Source organism: Natrix helvetica, assembly GCF_964273705.1.
Source record: "Natrix helvetica genome assembly, chromosome: 5".
Classification (NCBI taxonomy): Eukaryota; Metazoa; Chordata; class Lepidosauria; order Squamata; family Natricidae; genus Natrix; species Natrix helvetica.
The window spans coordinates 100226551-100252932 of record NC_138551.1 but is presented as its reverse complement, the minus strand read 5'-3'; the positions used below and the strand labels follow the sequence as shown (position 1 = coordinate 100252932).

Sequence of the window (26382 nt, the reverse complement as noted above, 5' to 3'; positions counted from 1 at the left end):
ACCTGATAATCAAAAAGCACACATGGATAAAAGAAAAAAAATGCTTAGAAGCCTAGTGGCTTTTAGGACATTCAACATGGAAACTCTGAATGAAAAGTTGTTCTCACCAACTAGTTAGCCCATCAGTATCTTAAGGGGAGTTTATTTCTTTTTTTCTTTTATAAATGTTTGTCTTTCTTTTATGTGTCTCAGAACAGTTTAAATGTGTCTGTCAAATGAAGAAGGGGGAGAAGGAAGAGGTGAAAAGGAGAAGGAGGAGCAGAAGAAGAGGAGGAGGAGGAAGAAGAAAAGAGGAAGAAGAGGAGGAGGAGGAGGAGGAGGAGAGGAAGGAGGAGGGTGAGAAGGAGGAGGAGGAGGAAGAAGAAGAAAAGAGGAAGAGGAAGAAGGAGGGGAGGAGGTGGAAGAGGAGGAGGAAGGGAGGTAGGAGGAAGAAGAAGAAAAGAGGAAGAAGAAGAGGAAGGAGGAGGAAGAGGAGGGGGAAAGGAGAAGGAGAAAGAGAAGAAGAGGAGGAGGAGGAAGAAGAGGAAGGAGGAGGAGAGGAGAAGGAGGAGAAGGAGAAGGAGAAGAAGAGGAAGAGGAAAAAGAAGAGGAAGGTGAGGAGACAAAGAAGAGGAGGAAGAAGAGGAGGAGAAAAATGAATTGATGTACAGAAACTCTATAAACAGCCAGCAGTCAGATGAATGTGATCAAAAGTTTACCAATGCTGTATGTATGTAGAGAAAAAGAAAAATCATTAAGGGAAGGCAGAACAAGACAGTCCGTTTCAACTGGAATCACAAATAAAACACATTCAAAGTAGCGCTGAGAAGGCAACTCTGGGATGCAGCCAGATGAAGAAAGAAGAAAGCAGAGAGTAGAAGCAACAGCGGAGCAACGAGCAGATGATGTCCAAAAGGAAAGGCACTTTCTTACCCAATTTGGTTATCATTAGAATCTGAACACCACTGTTTTTTTCCTGACTGATTGAAACCAAAGGCAGAAGTTTGCCAGGTTTAGCTGGTAGGTTTGGAGGAGGGGGAGATGGGAAGGAGAAGGCACAGACAGAGAATAAAACGAGGGCGTGAGACAAATAAAGCTGAAAACCAAAGGGGGAGACAACAAATGGACGAAAGGATCACACATCAAGCTTGACTTTACATGCAAGAAGCACAGAGGCCTTGCAGAATTCACACAGGAAAAAAATGAGGGTGAGTGAAGGGGCAGCATTCTCAATGCTGCTGCCGAAATTGATAATTTATTTGAGGACGTAAGAGATGGACGAAGAAGACCATCCTTGGCTTCCAACGTGCACTGTTGGACTGGCCCCAGTGGTGGGATTCAAACAATTTAACAACTCTCTCTTCCCTAATGACCAGCTGGATAGGTGGGGCGTGGTGGTCATGTGACTGGGTGGGCGTGTCCAACTCAACGTCACTCATGTCGATGGGTGCTTCGCCTTAGCTGTTACAATGTAATAGGGGTTAACTGGAGAGGCAGTTTCTGTAAGCAGGGCAATAAAGATTAGACTAGCAACAACACCAGAATGTCTCCTTCCTGCCTTCCTTACAGGATTAGCCCCGTAAAGTGGGGAAAAAAATGAGATTTCTTCCAACAACCGGTTCTCCGAACTGCTTAGAAAGTTAACAACCGGTTCTTCCGAATAGGTGCAAACTGGCTGAATCCCACCACTGGTCTGGCCCCCTTAGTCCCTCAACTTGAATCTGACTCCGAACAGAATATTCAGAAGGTCCTGCTATAATATTTGGTATGTAGACCTAGTTATATTCACAAGCGGGACTTTCACACCCATGGCTAAGCAAGGTGATGGTTAGGGTCGCATTCAATTTCAGGATCTATTTGCCATGGTCATTAAGACGAATCACTGCAGATGTTAAAGGGATCAGGTTAAGCAAATCAGGCTTCCCCCATTGATAGAAGCCTCCTACGCATGATCCCAGGATGCGGCCAACATTGTAAATACATGTTGGTTGCCAAGTGCCTGAATTGCAATTCCCCTATAACTGTGGGGGATGCTGCAATGATCCTAAGTGTGAGGCCTGAACCTAAACACCTTTTTCAATGCCATTCTAATTTAGAACAGTGGTAAATGAATGGTTGTAAGTCAAGGACTACCTGCAGTGCCGTGGTTGTTTGGATTTGCCGTGGTAATTTTTGCCGTATAGGCTCAGTCCTACAATGGTGGACATGTCATGGCCCTGTTGGGTCCCGTTGGCAAATTTGTCAATGCCTCTGGTGTTCAAGTGGTGCTCCAGTTGTTTTGGGACTGCACTCAAGGCACCTACTAGTATTGGTACTACCTTGCTTGCCTTTGCCACAGTTGTTCTATTTCTATGTCTTTGTATTTTGTTATCTTCTCCAGTTCTTTCTCTTCTCTTCTGCTGTCTCCAGGCACTGCCACATCCACTGTCCAGACTTTTTTGTCTTTCTTATCGACAGTTGTTAACTCCAGGGTGTTATGTGACAGTGCCTGCCTGTCTGTATTCTGAAGTTCCAAAGCAGTTTATTATTATTATAGATAATAGGATAGGATAGTGTGTAACGTTCATGAGGATACCTTTTTCTGCAGTGAATATAATAATAATAATAATAATAATAATAATAATAATAATAATAATAATAATAATAATAAGTAGTAGTAGTAGTAGTAGTAGTAGTAGTAGTAGTAGTAGTAGTTTGGTTCACTGACATTGCAATACCTGGTGATGCACAAATTGAAGATAAGCAGCAAGAAAAAATTACAAAATACCGGGACTTGCAAATTGAAGTTGAGCAACTGTAGAAAAGGAAATTGTCTGTTGTCCCGATTGTGATTGGAGCCCTTGGAGTGATACCTAGAGGGCTGCCTCGCTATTTGGAAATTCTAAATTTATCAGACTTGAACATTCTGATTCTACAAAAAAACTACCCTACTTGGAACAACTTATATCCTCCAACATTACCTTAACAGTTCCCAGCTCGAGTCCTTGGTTAGGACTTGAGCTGTTGAGCTACCAACCAGACCCAAAGGCTGTGAATCTCATTAACCTAATATCATCATCATCATCATCATCATCATCATCATCATCATCATCATCATTTTCATTGCAGAATAAAGTGTCTTCATGAAGGTTATAGACTATCCTAGCTAGTCTAGTGGGAGATAGACTCTTTTCACTTCTAGAGAGTGTGTGACTGTCCCAACTCTTTCAATTGTCTTCTGCACCTCAAGGGAACACTAAAACTTCTTAGTCCATCTCTTTAACCATTTAACACCACCAGTTGTGTTGTTGCACTGAGAGAGAACTACTGCTCCAGAATCATCCAGTTGGTTTCCATGCTTAAAGACCCCTGGAAGGGTCTTCCTGCTGTTAATCCAACATCTTAGCAACTACATCATTGGCTCTATGTGCATGTCGGCATTCTGTCTATATGTGCACACATACTGTACAACCTTCAGAAGAAAATGCTACACCTTTCCTTAAATAAGGCACTCGTTAGGCTGGGAAAAATGAAAAGACAACAGGTTAAAAAGATCCCCAGAGAGCTTACCTAACTCAGTAATAATAGGGATGTCAATCCCCGTTGTAATGGAGGGCTGACGGAGAAGGCCGTGCACTGGACTCTTGTCGGGCGATGACCTGTCCATTCCAGGTGGCGAAAACCCTGTAGAGACCAAAGTACAAAGAAACTGAGATGTTACACTAGGACTCGTAACTCTAATTACAAAAAAAGATTCGACTAGGAAGCAGCCGCACTGAGATGGTCCTTAGTGGGCCTGTGGATGAGAAGAAATAAGGTCAAGATCAGAGGTCAGCAATCCACGGCTCTGGAGCCACATGTGGCTCTTTCATCCCTTTGCTGCGGCTCCCTGTTGCTGGTCGGCTCCACAATTGATATGGCTTTTGGTTAGGACAGGTAGAGGAAAAGGGATGCCTCCCTAGGAGACTCTATGCTGGGGAAACTGATTTCTGGTCAGCAGAGGGAAAAGGACACCATGCTAGGAGGGGACTGTGATGAGGGAATTGGACTTCCGGTCAGCTCCAGAATTGAAAGGGGGGGGGGCTTCCGGTTAGGAAATTGTGGCTCTTTGAGTGTTTAAGGCTGCTGACATCTGGTCAAGATGATCTGGGACAAAGGTGAACCTGAGCCATTTGCTCTCAACCTGCATCCCCCTGTCCCGTATACCTCTAATTGCCAGGGTTCCAAGTAACAGCCCATATGAAATCAAAACTCCAAGGCAGGGTTCCTCAGAGTATAGATTTTTTTAGGCATGTCCTATTGGCTCAGCTGATGAAAAACCCAAATCTGAAGTCCCCCTTGTTTTCCCCACACAGTTCAAAATCCAAAGTTCTTCCCCACATTACGTACAACCATCACATGCCCCAATCAGGTCTCTCTCTCCATCGTAGATGCCTCCCATCCATGCTCCTCCAGGTGCTGGTGAGAGTGTCCTTGGTTCCCAGAAGAAAGGATGTTATTTTGGCTACACATTCCCCTCATCTATCTCTACTTCCCCTCCCTTTCCAACAGCTCCAGCCAACCTCGCTGTGGCAACCCTGAAGATGCAAATAGATGGCTCCAGGGTCGACACTCATGTTTATATTGAAAGAAATGGTTCCATTCCCAGGAATAAAGCTTATTTTTTTATTTTTTTAAAGTTTTCTCAACAACAACACGGGTCTGGTTTACCATCATCTCCTTCCAGAATAGAATGTCTATGGGGATTCTCAGTCATCCAGGTCATGGTTGTCCCAAAGGTGCTTTTTCAAGAGGACTTTCTGGTTGTTTTTTTTTGAAGAAGCTTCGCTTCTCATCCAAGAAGCTTCTTCAGCTCTGCCTGGACAGTGGGGAATGGAAGGATTTATACTCCTTGCAGACAGCTGGTAATTTGCATTCTTCTAGTGAGTTGTAAAGGCCACCTGGTGGTTGTTCTGTGTCCTCAGGGTCACCTGAGTGGGGCAAATGGGTGTGGAACCTTCTTGGAACTGTTGAAAGGACTGTGTTGTAGACTGGAGATAGATGAGGTTGTCTCCCTTTCCCTCTGTTGAGAGCGGGCTGTTCAATTTTGACATTGATGGCCTCTTTGACACCGCTTTCAAACTAGCAGTCCTCTCTGTCCAAAATGTGGACTTTGTGGTCTTCAAAAGAGTGGCCTGTGTCTTTTAAATGCAGGTGGACTGCGGAATCTAATCCTGATGTGTTTGTTCTCCTATATTGGAGAATTCCAGAACAGAAGAACATTGCAACGTTTTTGTCTAGCTTACAGTTCTGGGATTTTCATGTGCTATTTAAATCCATACCAGAGAATGTGTAGAAGTCCCCTGCTGTGCTTCTCAAGATTAGCTGAGTTAGTCAGGCACTACCAGCAATGTTCCCTCTAATTTTTTTTCAGTGTGTGCGGAAAAGTATAGTGTTTGAATGGCACATTTTCATGCCTGAGCACCTGATTTTTTTTGGTAACAACGTTTATTCCAGTCTTATCATTAGCTTAACGTTTCGACATCAGTTCTGTCTTACAAGGCGGGAAGCGGACAACTTGCTATGGGCAACTGGCAGTGGGACATATATAATGCTTCTATTTCATGGTTTAACTGAAAAAAAACTTTTCACTTTTGCCCTTCCTTTCCCTTTCCTTTTGTCCCTCCTTTTCCCTCCTTCCTTTCATTCCACTGTTTCTTTGATGTTGTCCCACCTGCGCCACAGTTGGAAACTGCTGCATGGCATTTTCTTGTGACGTGCGCAGCTGCGCAGCCATGCAGCTTAGAGGGAACATTGACTACCAGCTGGGAATTATTAGGAACATCAAAAAATGAAGTCTTAAGTTATAGTGTTGAAGCAATACGATAAACAATGTGCTTTCAATTAATTACATCAGGGGGTCTCCAACCTCCGGGGCTGTAGCCACTGCTGGGATTTGAACTATTCAGGACGAGGCCATGGAAGTGGCAGGTGAGCATTTGTGCATATCCCCACTTGCACAAGCAGTGGGTGAGTGCATGCACCTGTGCTGTATTTGCAGAGCAGTGGTTGTGCATGCCTGCCACTCACACAAATGAAACTGGGCACATGCGCAAGCTTACTGCCACTCACGTGGAACTGACCCCTCTCCTCCCCTGGAACCGCAAAACCGGAAAGGTTGAGGAACTCTGATTTAAAATACAACACCTGTCACACTCAAATTCTGTTAGACTTTGTAGCAATTCATCCAACAACAAGTAAATAATTCAGCAGGATTGCAACTGTAGAAGAAACCTGTTTATATACAACCATATAAAACATGATTCATATATACAATACCCATGCAACAGAAGCAACCAGAATTCAGAATCAGAAGCACATATTTTACAGGTGCACAGGAATCTATGAACACAGAACTTAAATTTGAAAAACAGATCAGTTAAGCTAAGCCACGCCCAGGCTCCAAGCCATCTGACACAGCAACAACACTGTTTCTTAGTCACCAAGCAGTTCCCATTGGCTGACTTGTTGTTTTCTTATACACTGACTTCTCTTATACATATACAAATGCTTAAGGAAGTGCGGATTTGAGAAGTTATATACATCTGAATAATTAAAAAAAGGAAAATGACACATTAAACATTGCAAACATAACATGCCGACTGTGACAGTCTCCTGCAACCCTCTGCAGAGGCACTGTGGGCCAGTCCTCTGCTGTTCCTAGGGCAGCCTTGTGGACCAGATCTAAGCACCCCGTGGGCCAGATCCCGCCCCCGGGCCTTGAGTTTGACACCCCTGCACGATATGATTCCTTTCTTTGGGGGAAAAATGTTTGGCACTCATTGTTTTTGGTACTCATTACATCTTCTGGAACCAATTAATGTGGAGTACTGAGGTACCACTGTATTCTACAGAGTTAGTAAAAAAACTGTCACCATGGAGGTGTCTGTGACACCAAGGAGACTTTTATATATGTACAGATGTGGGGCCTTCAGTGCTCTCTGAGCTTGGTGGTTTTCTTGAAATGAAATGTCAGCTGGTTTGTATCATTCAAGTTCTGGGATGCCTGCATATTTTGCCCACTACCCTATTGCCAAGTTTCTTGATGTATTTAGAAATGCCAAACTCTTCTGTTGCTTTAAGGCAGTTTGTTGAGTGCCACCAGCCTTATGAAACTTCATTCATTGGCATCCATCAGTCTCAAAAGACTATAGTATCATGCAGTGGTGACATTCAAACTTTTTTTACTACTGGTTCTGTGGGCGTGGCTTGGTGGGCGTGACATGGGAATGATAGTGCAAAATCTCCATTCCCACCCCACTCTGTGGCCAGCCAGAGGTGGCATTTGCCAGTTCTCCAAACTACTCAAAATTTCCACTACCACTACTACTGGGTTGGCATGCTTTTTTGTGGTATGATAAAAGTAGGGCACATGGCTATTTTCAAAGACATTATGTAAGGAATGGATTATTAACGATATGGGAAAGAATGAAAGGAAAACATTATTTAGAAATACCAATGTAGCTTTCAACAATGGAAGCATTGACACATCCAAATATTAGTAATCTGAAAAATATTATTAGATAGAAAGATATCTTAACAGAAAGGGAGGAACTAAAACAAAAACAAGAATTAGAAAAACAAGGGATTGATATAGGTTGGTTTTCACAACTGCAAATACAATCAAGATATGAAAAAGACAAAAGGGAGTATGGTTTTAACTTAGGAAGTTCGGAGTTGGATAAGATACTTATGGGAATGGGAGAAAGAATAATCAAGGAATTATACCTATTAAGAACTATGCTAGAAGAAGAAGTGGTAAAAGATACAATGTTAACTTGGGCAAAGAATTTTGGTCATACGATTGAACTAGAAAAGTGGCAACAACTGTAGGAAAGGAACTATAAACTAACAATGTCAACAGCTTACAAAGAAAACTTATACAAAATGTTCTACAGATGGCACATGTCACCGGGAAAACTAGCTAAGATGTTTAAAGACAAGTCAGGGAAATGTTGGAAATGTCAACAAGCAATAGGTTCATACTATCACATGTGGTGGACATGTGTAGAAGCAAGAAAATATTGGACTAAAATAAGAGTATGGTTAAAGAAAATGTTACAACAAGAAATAGAATTTAGACCAGAGATATTTTTACTAGGTACTGTATTATCCCAGAGAAATTCAAGAAAGAGGATACTTATTTGATTATACATGTAACTACAGCAGCGAGAATTGTATTTGCCCAAAACTGGAAATTAAATAAGCTACCAACAGACAAAGAGATAATAAAAAAGATATTAGATTGTGCAGAGATGAATAGGTGACAATGAAAATAAAGGATAAAGAGGAATCGGAGTACTTCAAGACGTGGGGAAGATTTTATGACTGGCTAAAGAAAGCAAGCTAGAAAAGAAAGTAGGGAGAAGATAAAGTACCCAGATGATGCACTATTAAATGGAAAGGGTAGAGGGAGGAAGAAGGGGAAAACAGAAAAGAAAATATTAAACATATAAGTCTATATTCAAGAGCGAGATATAAAGGAGGGGGGGGATATATCCCGGGTAGACTAGTGAAGGTAGGGGAATAAGAAATGATACTAAATTATATTTGGGCTGACGGAAATACCATCCCAAGGAAACATAAACTGAGTTTTGAAATATACACCAACAAAAAAGGGGGGGAGAGAGGAGGAGAGATTGAAAGGAAGATGGGAGAAAGAAGAAAGAGGTAAGGAGAGGAGGATGGAAGGGAGAGAAAGAGAAGGAGAGAGGGTAGGAAGGGGAAGAGGAAGAGCAGGAGTAGGAGAAAGGGAAGGGAAGAAGGGAGGAGGAGGAGAGGAGAAAGGAAGAAAGTAGAAAAGGGAGAGAGGGAGAAAAGAAAGGGAAAACAAGGAGGTGTTACAAAAGGAGGAAGGAATGGTAAATAAAGCAACCCAAATTGTACATTATAACATTAAATGAAATAATAAATGTATAAGAATGATAAATGTAAAGAAAAATACCAATTATGTGAATGTATACTTAAAATGGTATGTAAGAGAATAAAAAAATAATAATTGTTAGGAAAAAAAATCCCACTACCGGTTCTCCAGAACCCAACAGAACCTGTTGGATTTCACCCCGGTATCGTGCTGTGGAAAGAGGTAAAGCTGGAGTGTCCTCTCCAGAACACGAGGCCTGGGTAAATTAATATTGAGGATAGATTGTTTCCCAAGCAGCAGATCTCCCGTCTCCACATCGCTGAAATAGTCCAATGGAACGGCACAGCCGATCCGATTGGTTCCACTGGTGTCGCAGGAGTTACCAGAATGTGGTTGTACACAGTCACGAACTGCTTCCGGGACTCTGGCTCCGGATTTTGCCTGGAGGTTGACTCCTGAAGTCTTTTCCAGTAGTGGATATAGCCGCAAGACAGTGGAGGTTTGTAATCAGAGTTTCCGTTCTCCTAGAACAGTGTTTCTCAACCGTGGCAACTTGAAGATGTCTGGACTTCAAGTCCCAGAATTCCCCAGCCAGTGAATGCTGGCTGGGGAATTCTGGGAGCTGAAGTCCAGACATCTTCAAGTTGCCAAGGTTGAGAAAAACTATCCTAGAAGATGGTTCTGCTGCTTTATCTGCCATTGGGGCATAGAGCAGTGGTAGGTTCATCTCCCTGTCACTACTGGTACACTGCACATGGGGCCGGGCGTCCTGGACGTGCCCATGTGCTGCGCATACATGTGCATTCCACTGCCCCTGCGACACCTGGCTGCTTGTTGGAGGTTGCACGCTGTGTGCGCGTATGCAATTGGCCCGGCTGCTTTAAAAACAGGCATGGAACGCGGGCGGGCGCGTGGATCAAATGAGCCACCGTACTGCTAGGGTGGCCATTGCTCCCGACTACTAACGGTACACCCATACCAGGCCGTACCAGCTGGAACCCACCATTAGAGTAGAGCCCTCTTCCACCTTCAAAATCGTTGACTGTCTTCTCCTGTAACCCTGGAAAGGAACCCTTATGAGGTGCTACCAGCTGGGCCAGCCGGACCAAGGTTTTTTAAGGAGGTGTTACTCCTCCATCACTCATTTATTATTTATATGAAACTATAAAGGGGCATATTTGTAACTCAGAGTTGAAATGAAAGGCGTCTGGTGCTGTCTAAGCATGCTTGTTTCCTTGCAGACGTTTCATTACCAAACTAGATAACATCATCAGTGTTCAACCCTGAGCTACAGATATTGTCTTTCATTGATACACAGACAGATGCATTTTCTTATTATTTTGCTGTAAACAAATAATTAGCTAGAGCTTTAATCGGGTTCGAAAGGAGCAAATTCCATTATACTGTGCCACATTTATAAGTTTACATATTACTCTCTGGGAATCAGCAGAAATCTTTTTACAAAATTGCTTCTTTTATACCAAGAAGCACATAATTGCTAAATATTATTGTTTCAACGTTTCTAAAAAGCAGGTGGTCAAAGAAAGCCAGAAAGATGCTTTTTTTCCCCCCTCCCAACTTTCAGAAAATTCCTCTTTGTTGCCTGCCTTTCAGCTTGCAGCATAAATTTTAGATGCTGTCTGTTTTCTTCCTTCAGGGGGAAAAAAAAACTCAAGGCAACCTAAACTGTTTTATCACAACTTTCATTTGAAATTATGAAAAACTGCAAGTGACAGCTGGGTGAATTCAGTGAATGTGAAGTTTTTGAATTTCTTCGGCTTGACAAGTAAACACCTTAAATCGCTAATGCTAGATATGCATTATACATGGCCTGTATTTTGACACTCATCATCAAGTGCTGACTAGAGAAAATACTGATTTGCACCCATAAAGCAAAGGGAAAAAATCAGGTCACAGAATATTAGGAAAACAATATTTCATTACAGCATCAGAAACACGCTAAGTCATGAGATGTAAAAGCTGCCAGGGGTATGGAAACATTTTCTTCTATTTCATAGGCCCTTTCTTCCTTCCTTCCTTCCTTCCTTCCTTCCTTCCTTCCTTCCTTCCTTCCTTCCTTCCTTCCTTCCTTCCTCTTCCCTCCTTCCAATTCCTTTCCTCCCTTTCCTTCCTTCTTCTTCCTCCCTTCTTCCCTTCCTTCCTCTTCCTTTCTTCTTTCTTTTCTTCCCTCCTTCCTTCTTTCCTTCCATCTTCTTCCTTTCTTCCCCTCCCTTCCTTCCTCTTCCTTCCTTTCCCTCCATCCTTTTGTCTTTCCCTCCCTTCCCCTTTGTCCCCGTCTCTCCTTCCCCTCCCCTCCTTTTTTCTTCCTTCCTTCCTTCCTCCTTTCCTTCCTTTCTCTTCCTTTCTTCCCCTTCCTTCCTTCTTCTTCCATTCTTTCCCTTCCTTCCTTCCACTTCCTTTCTTTCCCTTCCTTCCTTCTTTCTTTCCTTCCTTCCTTTCTTTCCTTCCTTCTTTCCTTCCATCTTCTTCCTTTATTTCTTCCCCTCCCTCCCCTCCTCTTCCTTTCTTTCCCTTCCATCCCTTTGTCCCTCCCTTCCTTCCCATTTTTCCCTCTGTCCGTCCTTCCCCCCTCCCTCCCTCCCTCCCTCCCTCCCTTCCTTCCTTCTCCTCCCTCCCATTATGTGGGTATAGATGCATCCTAGAGAACTTCCTATTCCAGAGAGAAGAATTAGGATTAGTTAAAGAACACAAAGAAGTAGTCAACGGTCTGCTAGAAACCCTGAAATCATGGCAGAAGTCATAAGGGATCATTAGTAACTGACAAAAGTCCACCAGAGCTGGGTGGCCAATCAGTTTAAAGAATTAGAATAATGAGAAAGAAATGTCTCATTTCTTTGCAATTTTACTCTCTTTCTCTCTCTAAAACAACAAACACTACCCATTATCTCTATCTCAGTGGTGGGTTGCAGGTGGTACTCCCCAGTACATGCGTACCAGAGCCAGCCCGGAGCACCAGATACCATTCCGGTACGGTGCTCCCACCCGCCCGCCCGCCCAAGCTCCTTACTGGTGTTTAAAGGCTTCTACACTTCCACACAGGCTCATGGCGTGTACAGCGCCTGCACGACACTCCGCGGAGCAGCTGGAGTGTCACGGAGGCGCTAAGATGCATGCGTGCACTCCGTACCAGTTGGAACGGGATTTGAAACCCACCACTGCTCTATCTCCATACATGTATTGTGCCCTAGTATGAGCCACAACATATCCAACTATCCAACTACATCATCTGTTTTGATCAACATCTTTTTTTTTACATTGTGGTGACCAAAACCAAAAAAGTGTGATCTTACCAAGGAATCATAAAGTGGTATTAACACTTCACATGATCCTGATTCTATCCCTAATGAACGAAAAGAGTTCACCATTAAAAAAAGGCCATTCTTTGACATGTTTAACCGTACAGGCCATGTTCAACAAATTCTCTGCTAAAGATCTTCCTGCTTCTGACACGATCATGTCCATATTTTCTTTTCCCAAACACCAATGCAGGGATGTCTAGAGGAAATGACATCAAAACATAAGATGATGGCTAAAATGAAAGCTCTGTCCATTGAGTTTTAGTGAGTCTCAGAATATTAATCTTCTCATCGTTCCTATCACCCATCTCCTCCCACTTACTGTATGACTGTAATTTTGCTGCTTGTATCCTTACGATTTATATTGATAGTTTCCTAGATGATTTGATTGCTTATTTTACCCTAGGACTATCATTAAGTGTTGTACCAGAGGCGGTATTTCAGCAGGCTCTGACCAGTTCTGGAGAACCGGTAGCGAAAATTTTGAGTAGTTTGGAGAACAGGTAAATACCACCTCTGACTGGCCTCGCCCCCATCTATTCCCTGCCTCCTGAGTCCCAGCTGATCAGAAGGAAATGGGGATTTTACAGTATCCTTCCCCTGCCATGCCCACCAAGCCACGCCCACCAATCCATGCCATGCCCACAGAACCAGTAGTAAAAAAAATTGAATCCCACCACTGTGTTGTACCTTATGATTCATGACTAATGTATCTTTTCTTTTATGTATCACACTTGACCAATAAAGAATTCTACTCTATTCTATTTTATTCTGTTCTGTTCTTTTCTGTTCTATTTTATTATTTCTACTCTCTGTTCTTATTCCACTCTCTATTCTGTTCTATGCTATGCTATGCTATTCTATGCTATGCTGTACTATGCTATGCTATTCTATTCTATTCTAGTCATAATTCCTATTTAGATTAGCATCTACAATTTTATATATTATAGAAAACACATTAACGGACGTGCCAAGCTGCTGAAATTTCAAAACTGTGCGAGCATTCTGCATTTTTAAACCCCATAGTACTGCAACGTTAATACAGATGGTTGCAATTCAATTTTTAAACAGTACATTAAGCTTAGATCTGTCTGATCTGAGCCTAGATATTGTCTGATCTCACCTCTCTTTTCATAAAAAGCTAATTCAAAGGCTGAGAACTGACTGCTGAAAACTGCTGAAACACATTTAGATTAACAGCTGCTATAGTATTTAGAGGATTCAGCAGATTTGGCTTGTGCGCTGTTATCCGAAACTTAAAAAGAGAACACAATTTTAAAATGTTTGGTTTTTTATACAGCTTAATGCATGCCTAAAGCGTACTCAACATTTATTCCAGGTTCTCCCTAATTTTCAAATGCCTATCTTACAAAATCTCACTGTCAGCTCACTGCGATTTCAGATAATATTCTCTGAATTGGGTTTTATTAAAAATAAAACAAAATTAAATAAACCAACAATTTCCTTCCCGTTCATTTCTGAAAATCTGATCCTTTAGACACTGTTCCTGTAATCCTCCCTGCTCCCCTCAAATGGATGTACTAATTTTCTCTGTGTCTTATTTCTTTTACTGATAGAGCCAGCTGATGAGAACAATTTAGTACAGGAATAAAGGAAGTGTAGAAATCAAAGCATTAATAGGTAAGCCATTAGTAAATTTACCTGATATGGAAAATAGCTAACACAAATTCATGGAATGTTATTTAAAGATGCAAAATACAAAAATTTCGTATTTTAAAAGAAATCTAATGCAGCTAGTGATAAAAAGAACACAACAGCATAAATATACTAGATCTTTCGTCACCTTCAGAAAACATCCAGAAATAAGTCTACTGCTTTTATCCCCAGCATTTTTTAAAATTTCTAGATTTTTTTCCTTCTTCTTTCTCTACAATTATCTATTGATTTGTCATGCACTCATGATACTCCAAGTGCCCTTCCTAACTTCTAATTAAACAGAAGAACAAAATTTTGCTCTTTATGTTTCCAGGCTAATACCTTGTTTCATTGAATCAATGGAACATGCTATACTTTATTGTACCTTCTATGCAGGTGTATGCCTAGCTAACTAGGCTGAGCCCGAGAGAGGGGTCAAATATGTCATCAGTCTCCAATCCTTTCATGCCCATAAGACACCTAGGTCCACTCCATCTTGAATCCCGTTGATTCTTATCTACCACCAATTTATTTTCACTGTTAGTAGTTCAGATTCTTGTAGCTTAAGCTTGCAACAAGCCCTCATATTCATTTGAACTGCCTGGATTTCCTGATTTCCCACACTTGACTCTGTGTGATTTCTGCATTCTCCATGCTGGCCTATGATCGAATAAAGATTTGATTGATTGATAGCAATAGCACTTAGACTTATATACTGCTTCACAGTGCTTTATAGCCCTCTCTAAGTAGTTTATAGAGTCATAACACTGAGCCCCAACAATCTGGGTCCTCATTTTACTGATCTCAGAAGGACAGATGGCTGAATTAACTTTGAACCAGTCAGGATAGAACTCCTGGCAGTGGGCAAAGTTTGCCTGCAATACTGCATTCTAACCACTGCACCATCATACCGCTAACTTGATATGATAACTTGATTATTGATAACTCACACACAAGACACCTAAGATCTACGACTAGTCCACCTTGAATTCTACTGACTCTTATCTACTGCCAACTTGCTTTGATGGTTAGTAGTTTGGATTCTTGTAAACGGCTTAAGCTTCTAATAAACTCTGATATTCATTTGAACTGCCTGGATTTCCTGATTTCCCTTGCTTGACTCTGTGATTTCTATATTCTACATGCTGTACTATGACCAAATAAAGATTTGATTGATTGATCACTTTTTTTTTGATTCCCACACCACACATGAAAATGACTTTTTAAAATGACAATAATACCTTCCTGAACATTTTACTTGATAACCCAGAATAAAACAGGGTAAGAGTTTTATTCCTTTATAACCGTTATTTTAAAGATGGCTGAATTCTAATTTAGTTATTTTAGTTACAACACCGCTTTTCTACTAAGTTGAGCAAATGAATATCCTTTGGAATGGATAATCTGATGAGTTTTTACAAGAGATGCTGTATTACATTGTGACTATTATTGGTTGTTACACTATTACAGTTGATTTATTGTACTAGTCGAAAGCTCTTAGAAGATTTACACAGTCTGGAAATTTGGTAAATAAATGAGTATATCAAGGCAGCAAGGTGCTTCCTGCTCAGGCCAAGTGTTTATTAACTCTGTGTCAAATTCAACTAGTTTCAGCAAACTTAGCAAAAGCGAGTTAGGAGAGTTGCACAGAAACATTTCTACAAAATCAATACTTTCAGGAGGAACAAATGAGCTAGGCTGTAGAATGCACCTGCCTTCAAAGCAACTGGCTCGGGTATAATCATTATGGGCTGGATGGTTGAAGATGAAGGCCTCTATAGACCAGCCTATAGCTGTCAACCTGTTATTTCACCACTCTCAGCATAAACTTCCACAATATTAATGGTTTTACCCAGTGCCCTGCTACTGTACGTTGGTGTAGCCCTAAGTGGCAAAGTGGCAATTATTCAGATAGAGGTTCATATTCAGATAGAGGTTGTTTGAAATAGTTCACTCAATGCAACAGGTCCACTGGGCTAGCAATGAAAGGGAGCCCTTGCTCTCTTTGTTTCATTTATACAAGGCACTCTTACGAAAAATCTTCTGCCACACCTATTTCCCTTGCAATTGTCCTCGTTGGGCACACAAGTCTCAAAGCGCCCCCTATGGACTGCTTTGTGAAGTGCAAATTGGGAAGGAAAATGAGATAATCTCTTGGATGAAATATCCATCAGAAGGTGCTGGAACAGAGGTGGGTAGTTCCCAGTTTGGCCCCGTTCGGCTGAACCAGTAGCGGTATTCAAGCCTGGGTCACAGAACCGGCAGTGACCCAGGCCTGCCACGCCCCAAACTGGTTCCCTCGCTGCTGCTGGATCACCACAATTTTGGATTTTAGTGACTGCGCGTATGCAGTTTACTGTAAATTGTTCTTTGTGTGCGTGAAGAATGATTTACATTGAACTGTGCACATGTGCACATGATTTGAACCGGTAGTAAAACCGACAGCAACCCACCCCTCTGCTGGAAGGTATATTACATCTGATTTTGAGGAAAAGGAGAGGGGGGACACCTTTATTTTGTTGTTTTCCAGTTCACCAAGAATCAGTGCTGCACTGGTGAGCAGATATAATCTCTCTGTGTTAGGACACTGTGTTGTTTATTTGTTACTCTTTATTTGGTAATTTGGAAAAATTTTCACCAAATTTATTCTAGCATGGAAGTTGAAAAACTTGACTTCTGAGCTTGTAAATGACAGGTAAAATCCGGACCATGCCTGATGGTATTTATCTTGTGTCATCACCATCTCTCTCTCCATCCCCATCTTTATCCCCTGTTCTATTCTATCCTATCCTATTCTATTCTGCATCATATCCTAGCCATGTTCTATTCTACATTCTATTCTATTTTATATTCTGTTCTATTCTGTTCTATTCTATTCTATTCTATTCTATTCTATTCTATTCTATTCTAGGCTAGGCTAGGCTAGGCTAGGCTAGGCTAGGCTAGGCTAAACAAAGTTAGGCTATTTTGCATGCTATGCTATGCTATGCTATTTTGCATTTTATCCTATCCTATCCTATCCCTATTCCTGTTTCATTCTCCCTCTATCTTCTTAATACTGTTCTGTGATACTATTGAAACCCATATGTTGTAAAATAGAAAGATTACTATTAAAAACAAGCACAAACTAGAAAAACATTCTGTTCCCCTCTATTTCTTTTTCTGGAGAGAAAGGAGAACAGCAAATTATGAAAAACCTCTGCAGAAAAGAAACTTAATTCTTTGGTTAAACGAATGTAGTGGCTTTGTTTTAAAACATGATTGGCAACTGCTGAAACATAAATTACAAACATTTCCCATTGCTGCTTACAGTGAAATTATGCAGATTAGAATTTGATTAGGTTTATTTCACGAGACTCAATTTGGACTTTTAATCTATTAAGCTCCAATAAATTAGCTGTTTCAATAGCTCCCTTGAGCTGCAGCTGTGAGAAGCATAGCTGTTCCCACACCCCCTCCCCTCTTTTGCAATATGCATTCCAACAATTTCTTTAGGAGGTGAAGTTACTAAAATCCCAGGTCTCTGAGTACTCTTACTTCTTAACTAGCATGTAAATGTCAGGAACAACCAATTGTGCATTAAAATGTGGTCTATTTATCCCTCTTTGCAGTCATCACTTTCCACCCAACTGGTTTTGATCACTTTCGAAGATGGATCCAAGAAAGTCAGAAAACGCATGTCGGATTAGACCGGCAACGGAGTTGAACTAAATTTTATTTCTATATAGTAGGACCCCATAATTGTTATCATCATGGTCACCATATTTATATACATACACAGGTGATGGATTCTGCGTAGGGTTGGAGTTGTTTGGCGAGGAATTTGGCAAGATTCTGTAGAGGTGAGCCTATGGAGCTGACTATGGGCCTGAGTGGTATCCCTTCTTTGTGTATCTTGGGGAGGCCATAGAGCTTGGGGCACGTTGCCAAGACAATCTCAATCCTACACGGGAAAAGACCCGAATACAACAAAGCACATCGCAATTACATTCTCAATAAGCAAATATGAACCTATTTATTTACAAATCAGTAGGCTGAAGACCACAACCTACCACTTGATAAGATAGAAAAATATGGGTTGGACAGCAGCACCACCAGATGGATTCACAACTGGCTGACAAACCGCACTCAACGTGTGGTCCTCAATGGAACCGCATTTACATGGAAGGAGGGAGGCAGTTGAGTACCCCAAAGCTCTGTTTTAGGCCTAGTACCCTTCAACATCTTCATCAATTATTTGGATGAGGGGATAGATGGGGAACGCATCAAATTTGCAGATGATACCAAGCTGGTAGGAATAGCCAACACTCCAAAAGACAGGCTTGAGATACAGAAGGATCTTGACAGACATGAACATTGGGCACTATCTAACAAAATGAAATTCAACGGTGAACAAAGCGAGGTTCTGCATTTAGCCAAGTAAAACCAAATGCACAAGTATAGTGTAGGTCAGTGATGGCTAACCTTTTTGTCCTTATGTGTCAAAAGCACCCATGTGTGCGCAACAGTGCATGTGCACGTGCCCACACCCATAATGCAATACACGTGCCCACACCCATAATGCAATACACGCATGACCCCCCCCCTGCATTCTGTCACACCCATGCATGTGCATGCGACTCCCCCGTGGCCCATTTTGGGCCTAGCAGGCCGCCCTGAAGTCTCCTGGGACCGAAAATGGGGCCTGGGAGGGCTTGCCATGCCCCCTGCACTCTCCCTTCCTCCTGCATGCATGCATGTCCTCCAACCCCCACACATGGGTGTGCGACCCCCGCCCATGTGCATGCAGAGATCCAAAATCAACTGGCCAGTGGGAGGCTCGTGTGCACGCACAGTGAAGCTGGGCTGGGGCAACGGTTTGCATGCCGGCAGAGAGGCCTCTGCATGCCACTTGTGGCATGCGTGCCATAGGTTTGCCATCCTGGGTATAGGTGGTACCTTGCTCAATAATAGTAACTGTGAGAGGGATCTAGGTGTTCTGGTGGACAACCATTTAAATATGAGCCAGCAGCTGCCAAAAAAGCCAACACAGTTCTAGGCTGCATAAAAAGAGGGATAGAATCAAGATCATGTGAAGTGTTAATACCGCTTTATAATGCCTTGGTAAGGCTACACTTGGAATACTGCATTCAGTTTTGGTCGCTACGATATATAAAAAAAGATGTTGAGACTCTGGAAATATTGCAGAGCAATTCAATGTCTTGTGTCTAATTCATACTGCAAATTCTTTAAATTCAATAGCATAGATTTGGGTTTTTTATATCATCATCATCACAACTAAGAAGAGCCATTTCTTGTCTTTTAATATCTCTTCCACCATCCTTAAAGAAACAAGTAATAGCTTCTACCTCTCAGAGATCGCCTCCAGTAAATGACATTAAACAGAATCACCGAAATGTCAAATTCATTCAACCAAAAGAGTTCATAAATCTAGGTTCTACCACTATTCTTTAATCTTTGTAGATTCAGTTATAGAATATCTTAGCAAAAGGAACTTCTATCCTCCTACTTTAGCTGGTGGACACCTTTCAGATTTCCTCTTAGCTCACTGAGCCCTGGTGGCGCAGTGGTTAGAATGCAGCATTGCAGGCTAATTCACTGCTCACTGTCAGAAGTTCGATTCTGAATGGCTCAAGGTTGACTCAGCCTTCCATCCTTCCGAGATTGGTAAAATGAGGACCCAGATGCTGGGGGCAATATGCTGACTTTGTAAATTACTTAGAGAGGCCTTTAAAGCACTGTGAAGCAGAATACAAGTCTAAGTGCTATTGCTATTGCTAACCATCCTTCCGAGGTTGATAAAATTTCCCGTGAGAATTCTGATCATTCCTAAGTTTTCCTCAGATTTCATATTCCCCTAAAATTAAATTTGAACTAAATAAGGTGGGTCTTCCTCCAAAGAAATTCTTACAGGATTCCAACGTAATTTCAGTCAGGTGGTGAAATTTCCCAGCAAACATTTGCAAGTCATAGAATTGTAACCTTAAGTCCCTATGAGAAATTAAGAAGGGTTTTGTCAGGTCTCCAAAAGATCCCTATCGGGACGCTGCCATTCTGACGGAAGGCCTTGGTCTTCCTTTTCTTTACTTACTTTGATGTGTCTTCTTGGGATAGGGAGGAAGGAGGGATGGCCTTGGGGCCATCTGCTTTGTCTCAGCTCTGAGGAAGATGAGACCATGGAGCCTGGGAACAACTTCTTATCACCTTCCCAGCCTAAAGTTCTCACAGCAATTTAACACCTAGTGATTGGCTGGCATCGGATTGAGCAGTGGGGAGGGGTTTGACCAAGTAACTTTTAACCTAAGGTATTTGCATGGGAACTTCAGATCCTGCCTTTTCGTTTTGCTATCACTGTCTCCCAATTAAAGTTCCTTTTGAAATGCTGCCTTTTTCAAGAGTTTACATGTTTCGGCATGTTATTACTTTAAAATGTCCCTTTAAATTTGAGGATGTATGATCATTTGCATATTTGCTTTTTAATTTATTTACTACCTATCTCGCCATGGGGTTACTCTGGGTGGCTTACAACAATAAAGAGGAAGAAATGAAAAGAGGGCAAACAGAACAGAAATGAGATGATAGAACTATAAAATGAACAATGAAAATGAACCCAATGAGAATGCATCAATATGATAACCAAAAGAGATGGATGGCTTTGAAATCCTGACACAACTCATGTTCTCGTCAAATGATGGGATTCTATAATTGCATCTTGGTGACTGGCACAAGTGTGTACCCGATTTATATACACATTTGGATACTCTATATCGTTTGCACACTGATATCAAAAGGTAACTGATAGCATAATCGGTCTCTTTAAACCCACCTGAGTATTCATTTCTTTTCTAAGAATTAGGCATCTGAGCCCCTTTTTTCCCCTTATTAACTAGCTATAAACTCTGGCTTCTGCTTCCTTTGATATTTTCGTGGGAGGGCACGGGGGAGGAAAATTATGGCACATAGTTCATAATGCCGTTATGCAAATGCCGCATCTTACCTACTTGCGTCAGAAATCCTGCAGCAAGTATGTAATTGTGGCATTTCCTCAACATGACATTATTGCAATTTGGGGCAGATGTCATTGCTGCAAATCGTACTGCATTATACAGGGATTTTCTCTCGATTTTCCCCACCATGCTTGTTTGTAGGATGAATATCCACAGGCCTTGTACGCTCAGGAGAAAGCAGACATCAAAACTAAGAAAAAGACAGTCATACACCAAGAACAAAAAAGTTGATGAGCCAGGAAGCCACTTTTATAAAAAAATAGGGGGTAGAATATTTTTCTTCAATTTTTTGTGGTCTCCTATTTTTCTCTAAGAACTTGGGTTTGAAATGGGGGAATGTCTATTCCTTTATTTTTCTCTGGAATTCTTCTCCCTAGATCTTCCCATTTCTAAAGAAAAAATATCAAGCAAGCCTCTTCAATGAGTTACAATTTTTGAATCTAAAATTTAAGAAAAGCCCGATGTGATATCTCTATTTGCATGAGTGCAGGGCGTCACACACATCGCTCGCACAAATAGAGTTTTCCATGTGCCTGCTACTCACTCCAGGGCTGGTCCATGAAAAGTTGGGGAACACTGCCTTATACCATTTCAAAAAAATGGTTGTCCAATTTCTTCTTAAAAACGTCCAGTGATGGAGCACACACAATTTCTGAAGGCAAGCCCTTCCACTGGTCAATTGTCTTCACTGTCAGGAAGTGTCTCCTTAGTTCTAGTTTCTCAATCTCTCCTTGATGAGTTTCCATCCATTGTTTCTTGTCCTGCCTTTAGGTGCTTTGGAAAATAGGTTGACCCCCACTTCTTTATGGCAGCCCTCAAATATTGGAACACCGCTATCATGTCACCCCTAATCCTTCTTTTCAGTAGACTACATATACCTAATTTGTACATGGCAACATACTTTAGGCACACATCTTCAGCATAATTCCTCATCTATATATGTGGTATCCATGGAGAGAAAGAGAGAGAGGGAGGGAGGGAGGGAGGGAGGGAGAGGGGGAGAGGGAGAGGGAGAGGGAGAGGGAGAGGGAGGGAGGGAGGGAGGGAGGGAGAGAGAGAGAGAGAGAGAGAGAGAGAGAGAGAGAGAGAGAGAGAGAGAGAGAGAGAGAGAGAGACTGAATCTTGGTTAGTATTGCTAACGCTCTCTTCTGGAAAGCAATTATTCTGAAATACATGAACCTTCCTATGTAATTGTCTCAGTGTATATAAATAACAATCTATTAAACAAACAATATGTGCCAGAACAAAGGGAGGGGGGAGGCAAAAAAAACCCCAAAAATCAGAAGCAGAATATCTGCTATTAACCATAACTTTAAATCACTGTGATTCTCATAATGCATTGTTGGCATATTCCACTTTATCAAAGTTATCTTCATAATCAAGATACTATCACAGCCGCTCTGGGCATTGGAACTATTTTTAATTTTAATTTAAAGAGCAATTAAAGGAAGACAATGGATACACACATAATAAAGTAAGTGATTAGCAGCCTACGAACGACACAGGCTTAATGATAATACTCAGTTTTATTTTCCCAAGACACTGTTCCCAAGAAGCCCTTCATATTCAAGGATTGTTTGGTTAATATGCCTCAACCTACAATTACAACATTGCTGACACCATTAAGCACTGAAACAACACCCCTTTGCAAAAAATCCTGTTGTCTCATTAAAATGGAAAGGGTCACATTATTTACCAGCCTGGAATGTCTAGTTTTGTTGTTCGTAATTAGCAAACATTACACAGAATAGGCTACCATTGGGAGCTCATGAACTTTTTGTGAAATATTCAAGAGATAGACGCTTATATTCTATTACAATGGAAAATAAGGTGGAAGCCCTATGCAATTCTCTAAGCTTACGTCATAATTTGTTGTTTATTGATAAAAGATGATAGATTGTTTCAACTTCTAACCCTCAAAATGACGCTATAGTAGTGCACTGCAGACCAGAACAACTAGACACAAGGACGGTTTTTCCCCAAATGCCATCGCTCTGCTTAACAACTAATTCCCACAATACTGTCAAATATTTTACTAAGACTGTATTACTACTATTCTTCTCTTCCTTGCTAGTATCGCTTTCCACTTATGACTAACCGTGTTTCTTGTATCTTTCAATTTATATTGTTTTATTTTTCTTTACTAGTACGATTTGGTAACTTATTAGTAACCTTCACTATCACTAAATATTGTATATTTTTATTCTTGATGAATGTATTTTATTCTCCTTATGTACACTGAGAGCATCTGCACCAAAGACAAATTCCTTGTGCGTCCAATCACACTTGGCCAATAAATAATTCTATTCTATTCTATTCTATTCTATTCTATTCTATTTAAAACTGCACAAGGGATGCTTTTAAGATGCCCGGGAAGAAGACATAGCTGTTGTGGAAACCTGTAGAAAAGTGATTAAAACACAAAACCTGAACAGGCTGTGGTCGTAGCTTCATACAAATAATAGCAATAGCACTTAGACTTGTACCACTCCGTAGTGCTTTATAGCACTCACTGAGTGGTTTACAGAGTCCGCCTGTTGCCCCCAACAATTTGGGGGGCTCATTTTACTGATGTCGGAAGTATAAGAGGATGAGTCGACCTGGAGTCTCATCAGGATTGAACTCCAGACTGTGAGCAGGGTTTGCCTGTAATACTGAATCAGAATCAAGCTGGAAGGGATCTTGGGGATCTTCTAGTCCACCCTCCTGCTCAAACAGGAGAACCGGTGCATTTCATATAAGTGACTGTCTAGATCAAGAGTGTCAAACTGGCGACCCATGGGCCGGATGCATCACACGTAGGCCACGCCCACCCCAGCTCCGCCAAGGGGGAAAATGTCATGATACATCACATGATGGTAACATGATGTGGTGAGTTTGACACCTATGGTCTAGACCTGTGATGGCAAACCTATAGCACACGTGCTGCAGGTGGCAGATGGATCCGTATTTGGTGGCACGCCAGCCATCAGCTGATTTTTCACCCTTCCGGAGTGAAGGCCGTTGTTCACCTTCCCCAGGTTTCAGGAAAGTCTCCAAAGGCTAGGCAGGATGAAAAACGTCCCCAACGGGCCAACCGGAAGTTCCGGAACAAACTTCTGGTTGGGCCATTGAGGTCATTTTTTTGCCCTCCCCAGCCTCCAGAGACTTTCCTGAAGCCCAGGGAGGGTGAAAAATGCCCCAACGGTCCAACCAGAAGTTTGGAAACAATCCGCTTCTGGGGTGGCCAGGGGAGGCCGTTTTCACCTCCCCAGGCTTTAGAAAAGTCTCAGGAGCCTGTGGAGGGGTCAAGGGCATGCACAGGTGGGTCACACATGGATGCACAGGTGGGCGGGGAGATTGAGTGGGCACATGCAAATGCGAAATTGCGCACATGTGCTTAATTTTGGCATGCTGTAAGAAAAAGTTTTGCCATCATTGGTCTAGACTCTTCTTAAAACCCTCCAGTGATGAAAGCACCTACAATTTCTGAAGCACACCATTCCACTGGTTGATATAGAATAGAATAGAATAGAATAGAATAGAATAGAATAGAATAGAAGAGTTGGAAGGGACCTTTGAGGTCTTCTATTCCAACCCCCTGCTCAGGCAGGAAACCCTACAACACTGCAGGCAAATGGTTATCCAATCTCTTCTTAAAAGCTTCCAGTTCCAATGAATTTCTACTCAATTCCAGGTTGCTTCTCTCCTTGAGTAGTTTCCATCCATTGCTTCTTGTCTTGCCTTCTGGTGCGTTCGAAAAAAGTTGACCCCTTCTTCTTTGCGACAGTTCCTCCAATTATTGCATTCTAACCAGTGGTGGGATTGAAATAATTTAATAATGGGTTCTCTGCCCTACTGATTTCTAACCAACAACCAGTTCACCAAACTGCTCAGAAAGTTAACAACCGGTTCTGGCTGAATCCCACCACTGATTCTAACCCTTGTGCCATCAGGGCTCTTTACTCAAATAATGTGAGTAAATTGAGACTAAATAGATCTGTGAGTTTTTAGATCAATCCACAAAGCAATTGAAGCAAATAAAGAGCTGGTAAGTCCACAGAGTAAAAAAAAAAGTGCACTCAATGGGTTTTAACATAGATCATTCCAAGTTAAGGAATTTCAAAGGCTTTGATTAAAAACCTCAATCCCTCAATGTCATTTACTCACATGCCCTTCCAGACAGAAAGATTTCATGAAATTCCCAGGACTCCTTTTAATATGAATTCCCTTCCATATTTTTGTTTTAAAAAACAGCTCTAATAACATTTACCATTACTTCCTGCGCTGTCTGGAAATGGGCTGGAGTCCTATCCTTTAAGTGGATCGCCTGGAACATAAACTATATTCCAATAAAAAGTGAAGAGGAAATTACGAATTCATTAAAGCACTTTGTGGTGTCTTTTGTACTACATATAATATTTATTATTCCAGGCCCCTGTAAAAAATATGCTTTAATATCTTTAGGCAACTACAAGGGGCTTAAATATTTATAAAACAGCTAAAGATAAAGCATGGCCCTCTACCTCCGACATATACCGGGGATGATGTAAGGCATGCAATCAAAGACAATAATGTTTTTGGCCCATTTGTCATCTTAAAGCAGCTTTTTGACTCTGGCTCCCTTGTGCACCATCTCAATGAGAACAGTTGTCTACGCTGAGTAGCCCAGATAAGTTTGCTCCTTAAAAACTACCAAGAGTGCTATACTTCATATAAAACAGGGTTTTCAGAAAATGGAGACAAAAACTATAAATTTGCGGGCAAAAAAAAAAAAATTGGTTCCAAGAGGCTTCCAAAGACCGCCGTATTTATCGCGGGGACATCTGGGAAACGGGAAGCATTTTGATTTAATATTTCATAATGCAGAGAGGCTAACGGGTTCCCAGCCTGGTGTATAATTAATGCTCATGAAGAGCACTTGTGGGTTTTTATGTGGGGTGGCTTAAATTTTATTTTGAAGTATTGGGTTTTTTTAAAAAATGGGAGGTGCCTGAATAACTCAAAAGATTTAAATTTTGAATAAAAATAGTGTTCTAGTTCATGTGCAACATTGTATGCTTAGTAACACCATCACTCTGCTAAACAAATAATTCCCACAACAGTCAAACTATTCACTAAGGCTGCATTACTATTACTATTAGTCTTCTCATCCTTCCTATCATCCATCTCCCCTCACTTATGACTACATGACTGTAACTTTGTTGCTTGTATCCTTACAATTTATATTTATATTGATTGGTTTCTGATTGCTTATTTGTACCCTATCATTAAGTATTGTACCTTATGATCCTTGACAAATGTACCTTGTCTTTTTATGTAGACCGAGAGCATAGGCACCAAAGGCAAATTCCTTATGTGTCCAATCACACTTGGCCAATAAAGAATTCTATTCTATTCTATTCGCACATATACATACATAGCCACCTGCAGTCTTTTATTAATTTTAACTAGAGTTGGCTTGTCTCATATTAGAATTGCAGAAACTTTGAAAGTAAATATGAAAAGTAGCTTTTAACCAAGCTTCAGCTATTTCCATACAAGAATGTTGGCTTGTGATTGT

The 26382-nt window shown here is 41.4% G+C and overlaps 1 protein-coding gene across 4 annotated transcripts in view; it reads right to left on the bottom strand.

The window, feature by feature from the left end:
• KCNMA1 (potassium calcium-activated channel subfamily M alpha 1) overlaps window positions 1-26382 on the bottom strand; it is a 671545-nt gene that overhangs the window by 25746 nt on the left and 619417 nt on the right. For all 4 annotated transcript variants that reach the window (XR_014175589.1, XM_081955703.1, XM_081955704.1 and 1 more), the window contains exon 23: window positions 3529-3642. Coding sequence is in view for 3 of the 4 variants with exons in the window: in XM_081955703.1 (XP_081811829.1) it covers window positions 3529-3642 (114 nt within the window). In the remaining variant the exon portion in view is untranslated. The remainder of the gene's footprint in view (window positions 1-3528; window positions 3643-26382) is intronic.